The 5577-nt window shown below is 38.0% G+C and overlaps 2 protein-coding genes and 1 long non-coding RNA gene across 3 annotated transcripts in view; all 3 read right to left on the bottom strand.

The window, feature by feature from the left end:
- The window catches only part of LOC147817451 (uncharacterized), a 3935-nt gene extending 2053 nt beyond the window's left edge, over nt 1-1882 (bottom strand). Inside the window, exons 1-2 of the long non-coding RNA XR_015436358.1 lie at nt 1528-1882; nt 445-588 (exon numbers count right to left, since the gene is read on the bottom strand). This is a non-coding gene — a long non-coding RNA (uncharacterized LOC147817451). The remainder of the gene's footprint in view (nt 1-444; nt 589-1527) is intronic.
- Nucleotides 1-5577, bottom strand: part of LOC111645776 (uncharacterized) — a gene marked incomplete at its 3' end in the record, with an annotated part of 39201 nt that overhangs the window by 22905 nt on the left and 10719 nt on the right. The window lies entirely within an intron of this gene.
- LOC147817450 (uncharacterized) overlaps nt 3372-5577 on the bottom strand; it is a 2313-nt gene continuing 107 nt past the window's right edge. Inside the window, exons 2-7 of the mRNA XM_087170672.1 lie at nt 5449-5572; nt 5101-5361; nt 4578-4892; nt 4369-4473; nt 4235-4265; nt 3372-4041 (exon numbers count right to left, since the gene is read on the bottom strand). Coding sequence (XP_087026798.1) covers nt 3924-4041; nt 4235-4265; nt 4369-4473; nt 4578-4892; nt 5101-5361; nt 5449-5572 — 954 coding nt within the window. The 3' untranslated portion in view covers nt 3372-3923. The remainder of the gene's footprint in view (nt 4042-4234; nt 4266-4368; nt 4474-4577; nt 4893-5100; nt 5362-5448; nt 5573-5577) is intronic.

Raw genomic sequence — 5577 nt, 5'->3', positions numbered from 1 at the left:
TTTTATTAATGTTACTGCAACAATTAATCAATGAATGAACTCATCTGAAAAATAATCTCCAATAATTCTGATAATCAGTTGCAGTTATCTGCAGGAAAACCAGTAAACTCAGTGGCTTGTCTGTCAGGACAGAAAGAACAAAGATTCATTCCTTCATGGTTTCACAAAGGGGGTTCTTTTAATGATGCCTTCTTTTCCTAACAACAGAAAAAAAAACACATAATATATTAATGTATAATTTCCTTGGCAGCACAACGTTGGAGTTGACTCAGTGGTTTATTCTAACATGCAGAGTGCAGGCGCTCGTGTTTCCTCCCACACTCAAACCTGAAGTTATTTAGCGGCTCTAAACTGCCTGAAAACATGTCTGAGTGTAAATGGTTGTAGTAACATCATAAAGCTACTAACAGTAGAATCTTAAAGCAGCAAATAAATCAAACTTACGTGTCGTTTTCCATCCACACTACGGAAGCATGAGCTCTTTGTTCAGAGCGGTTGGTACAGGTGGGCTGGTCTGAGCCTGTTGTTAAACTCACTCCAGCAGTGAAGACGGTTGGAGGAATTTCCCAGGAAATCAGATTCTGTTATCTGATTAAGTTTTGGATTTGGTCAGAAAATAAATCATTCATTTGAAGTAAAGGACACAATTATACTGCATTTTAAGTAAACAATTAACTGAAAAAATATTCAGTACATTAATGATTATGAAATGAATGAATTGAATTATGAATTTGCAGCTGTAATCCTCTGTGTGCTGTGCAACTGTAAAATCCTTGCGCAAGAAGTCAACAAACACTGGATTGGACTTGGTTGGCAGATACTCAGTATTAAAAGACTCATGTTACAACAGCTCCATCAAGTGAGGAAACTTGAACAAACTTGTTGGTTTTAGTAATTTAAGGATGTGAGAGAGTGTTTTTTTTATCATTTTCAGTTTCCTTCATAAATACAGCAAACACTGTTCTCTTGTTAATTTACATTTGTGGATATGAAGGATTTTCCATCATGAAATGAATACAGGAACAAGAGGAATCATATTCTTTGTGTAAAAAACAAACAATAATATATTTTGATTTGGAAGGAGAAAAGCTTTGGATTTTATTGTCAACTTTCTGTCCAAAGTTGAAGTGTGAAGCTGCAGGTTCAGACCAAGTGAAAAACTGTAGGTTGCAGTTCATACAAAGATCATATCACTATATCAACATCGTTAGATTTTTCAATCTCTGGAGGAAGAATTTTACGGGACAAAGCGTTTGAGTCGAGTACAAAGAAATTTCTTTCACCATATTAGACATGAAAACATTTAGCTTTATATTTTCTGAGTGAGACAAAATCACACAAAAGCAGCAGGTTTACAAAATATCTACAGTAGACAATATGTATGAAAGGTTACAGATTAAATTAAATACTAAACGAAGCTATTCAATAATTATTTACAAATACAAACAACTAGGAAAATAAAGTTATGCGCTCATTCATATGATATTAAATCACATTACATTCAGTCTTTAAACACATCACACCTACGCGAGCTCTGATGAGTATTCATTTCCTTGAAATCGGTTTCCAGTATTCTGATGACACGAGTTCCATTTCCAATTTTACAGGACAAAGCGTGTGAGTTGAGTTCATCATATATTGAACTACCCAGTGGTCTATATAAAGTTGTTACAACTAGCCCCATCCTTATCAGCTTCAACAGAGCAGGAACTTCCCACATTTCACCTACTGCTCAGGTGACTGCAGGTAAAACCTCACATGTCCCGACCTGTTGGTCTCACAGTTTCACAGTATAAAGTTGTTCAAGCGGCTGAATGAGAACAATGGTTTTGGATTGAACCTTCTCAGACATTGGTTTTTGAACCCATAAAACACAAGGAAGTACGGGGTTTCTTCCTCCAGAGTGCAGGGAGAAAGAGACCCTCCCCCACATTTCCTCTCTACAGTATTTAGCCTTTAGATTAAAGGGTTAAAACGTCTTCACCGGACAAAATGAACATCAGTTTATATACAGTATATACAGTTTTATATATATTTTAATTTCTTTGAAAATCTATCATTTCAATATTTCAGTTAAAAAATTCCAATATCTGCTCAAAATCAGGAAAAAAGTAAAAAGCAAACACTTATTCAGTTCAGGCTCTTTATTGTAACGTGTACACACATGTGCATATGAATGAGAATAAAGAGATAGAAAACAAGTGCACATATTATTTTGTCCATCTGACAAAAGATTTCCTCAACAGAGGTAAAACCAAACCTGGTTCCAGGACCTGTGCTTCTGTTTCTGCCTCTGTTTTGTACATAACTACATTCATTTGTCAGCTTTAGTTACTTTGCCGTTACAGACGACTAATGGGAAACATCATCAACAAATAATCATATATTAAACTACCCAGTGGTCTATATAAAGTTGTTACAACTAGCCCCACCCTTATCAGCTTCAACAGAGTAGGAACTTCACATATCACCTACTGCTCAGGTGACTGCAGGTAAAACCTCACTCATCATTCTGTACTCCTCCTCACATGCAGAACACACAACACACTCACTCACACACACACCCAATTTACACATAGAACAATAAATGACAAATAAATGAATAAAAACAAAAAGTATATAAGACAATAACAGGAACTGATGAAACGTTATCATGAATCTTATAAATTTGCACTGAGGAAACAATAAACGAACATTTACTGACTGACTGAATGACTGATGAGGTTACATCGCCCTCTGCTGGCCAGACACTGAAAACACACATCACCTGTTGTCAGTGCTTCAGGTGAAATGACATTTACAGACGAAGTAAAAACAAAATAAAAGCACGAGAGAGGAAATACCATGGTAATGAAAGTAAGTGTTTGTGTTGTGGCTGTAGCTCAGATTCTGTTCAAGTTACAACACAGACACATGTTTTAGTTTTTAAATGTATTTTTTAATGGATTTGTCTGCAATCCACAAAGCACCTCTATACAACATCTGGAGCTGCAGCAGATGTTGCCAGGTACGCTCACCAGCTAGTTGCCTTATTATTTGATGATGTAGTCTCAGTCACTAGTGACAGACCTGGCAACCCCACAATGAAACTTAGACTCTTAAGATGCAGATTGATTGTGAAACATGTGACTGCTGCCAAACTATACTGTACTGTACTATACTATACTGTACTATACTATACTATAGGACAGTTGCTTAGTGACATTAAGAACAATTTCACTACATTTAAATATGAATATTGCTAAATTCTGATTGGTCCAAAGATTTCAGTGACATCATCTTTTTTCCACCTGAACCCCGCCCACTTTAAACTAAGGATAGGACAATAACACAAAACCAGAAATCTGTCAAGTAAAATCAGATTCAAACAGTAACAGAAAATGATGATTGTTATTATTATGTGATCATGTTGAACCCCATCACCTGCAGAGGAGGAAAATATATTTTCAAGGCCTGTAAAGTAGCAGTTTTAGCTTTTTGTAGCTGTGAAAATCTACAGTATGAACCCAAAGTGGGTGTTTTAATGCCTTCATCTCTATTTGTTAGCACCTTAGTAGAACAACAGATGATAAATAAGCAGCTGGAATCCAAACTGGCCGAAGAATTTGACGTCTACGTATTTGACTTCTGCTTGTTACAGACAAACGAACTAATTTCTGTCTCAGAGTTTTTATTATTCCGTCTTCTTCAGTGTTTAGTCTGAGTGAAGCATCAGAGCGGGAACAACACGTTGATCTTCATAAGCTGGAGTCTGTCTCCTTCAAACATCCCTGCAAAGCACGTTGTAGAGTAGAAACAGTGCAGAGCGAAGTGTCCTTCATGAATCAGCCTGAAGTTTTGTGGATATTAAAGTTACTGCTCTGTTGAGGTCACAGTTTTTTTCAGCTTAATAATCGTCCATTTTGGTTTTGCTATTTTTTTTTCTAAAGTTTTTCAAATTTCTGTGAAGATGAAACCACGAAGGTAAAAGGAAAGAGCAACGTTGGCTGAGATACTGAAGATACAAAGTTTGTGTTTGCATTCATAGGTTGAAGTTCTGCCCTGCAAACAAAATGAAATAATATTCAGCATATGAAGTTAAATTTCAACAATCCCTCATTTATTGTTCTTCAGTGTCAAGATCAACATCCTCTAGAAAACACCTGGGGAGTTGTAAATTAGATGCAACAATAGAAAATTGGTTATAACTTTAGTTCATACAACAGTGCATTTGTTATATAAAAGATTTACTTACTCTCCCACTGCGTTGTTGTTTCCTTGTTCACCTGAGATGTTTTGAGTCCAAAGAACAACATCATCAATACAAACAACAAACAAGAAATGACTTAAAAATTAAACATTAAAAAAGTAAACAGGATATTATTTTACCTTGTCTTCTTCTACAGTACAGTACCAGAACTACTGCTACGATTACTATGACCAAAATGCCTCCAATCACCCCGAGTATGATACCTGGAACATTGATTGAATTCCCTGAAATAGAAAAAGAGTCAGTTACTTGAACTGTCCCTCGATGATCATGATGCTGTTTTGTGTTTAGATTGTTGCAGGTCACACAGATAATAACAGTTCCTCACCTAAAGTCTCTCCTTGACTCTCCTCCATCCTGAGAAAGGTGTTGGTCGTCAGTGTCTCCTCAGCATCACTCAGTTCACAGGTGTATGTTCCCTCATGATGTGGAGATAAGTTCTGCAGCATGAGGCTGCCTGACTCTGACACACCCTTCACCTGCTGCCTCCACCCCTCTGAGACTGAGGAGGGGACGTCAGCTCTGGTCTGGGTCAGGATGATCTGACTGTGGTTGAATCTCCAGGTGAGACTGAAGCCTGTGAGGGAGGTGTTTGAGGCAGTGCAGGGGATCGTTGCTTCAGTGTGTGAACCACTAAGAGAAGCTGAAATGATGTCACACAGATAACACACAAAAAAGAGAAGAGTTTAAAAAGCAACAAAACCCATTAACAGAAGAGATAATTGATATGCAGATGAACCAAGAAGAAAACAAACAGAAACTCAGTCCAGTGTTTTGGGTTTGAGACCCAGTGGTTTTCTACCCTTTGGTAATCGGTTCCAGAGTGACTACATGTTTTTAAAAACACTTGCCTGATTTAAACAGAGTGGCTCTCCTCCTGTTTCTGCGAGTGCTGACGGTGCAGCTGTAGCCCAGATCAGAATCTGAAGGTATCAGATAACTACTGATGTTGAAGAGCAGCTGTTCAGTCTTCTGTTTGGTGGTTTTGTGCTGGAGATTCAAGTTGGATGGAGGGCTGGTGGACCAGGTGAGCTCAGGCTCAGGGTAGATCTCCTCTGAGCTGCAGGTGATCCTGTTGTCTACCTGCTGGAGGTCGACTTGATCAACTGGAGCTGCAAAGAAAAGGAGGATGTTGATGCTGTTCATTTTTAATTCACCAATTTGACAACAAAGTTAATGGATCTGTGTGTTTCTCATACCGTCCACTTTCAGGTTGATAAATGAATCCTTGTTTCCTCTGATGACACTGGTGTGACACTTGTATCTGCCCTGGTCCTGAACCTTGACCCCTGTCAGCTGGAGTGAGGCGTTTCCTCTGGAGATCTGGT

Source organism: Seriola lalandi, unplaced genomic scaffold, assembly GCF_002814215.2.
Source record: "Seriola lalandi dorsalis isolate HSWRI2012SDOR001 ecotype SW California unplaced genomic scaffold, Sedor1 jcf7180002054956, whole genome shotgun sequence".
NCBI lineage: Eukaryota > Metazoa > Chordata > Actinopteri > Carangiformes > Carangidae > Seriola > Seriola lalandi.
Note: the sequence above shows the minus strand (reverse complement) of the source record. Positions and strands in the feature narration are given on the sequence as shown.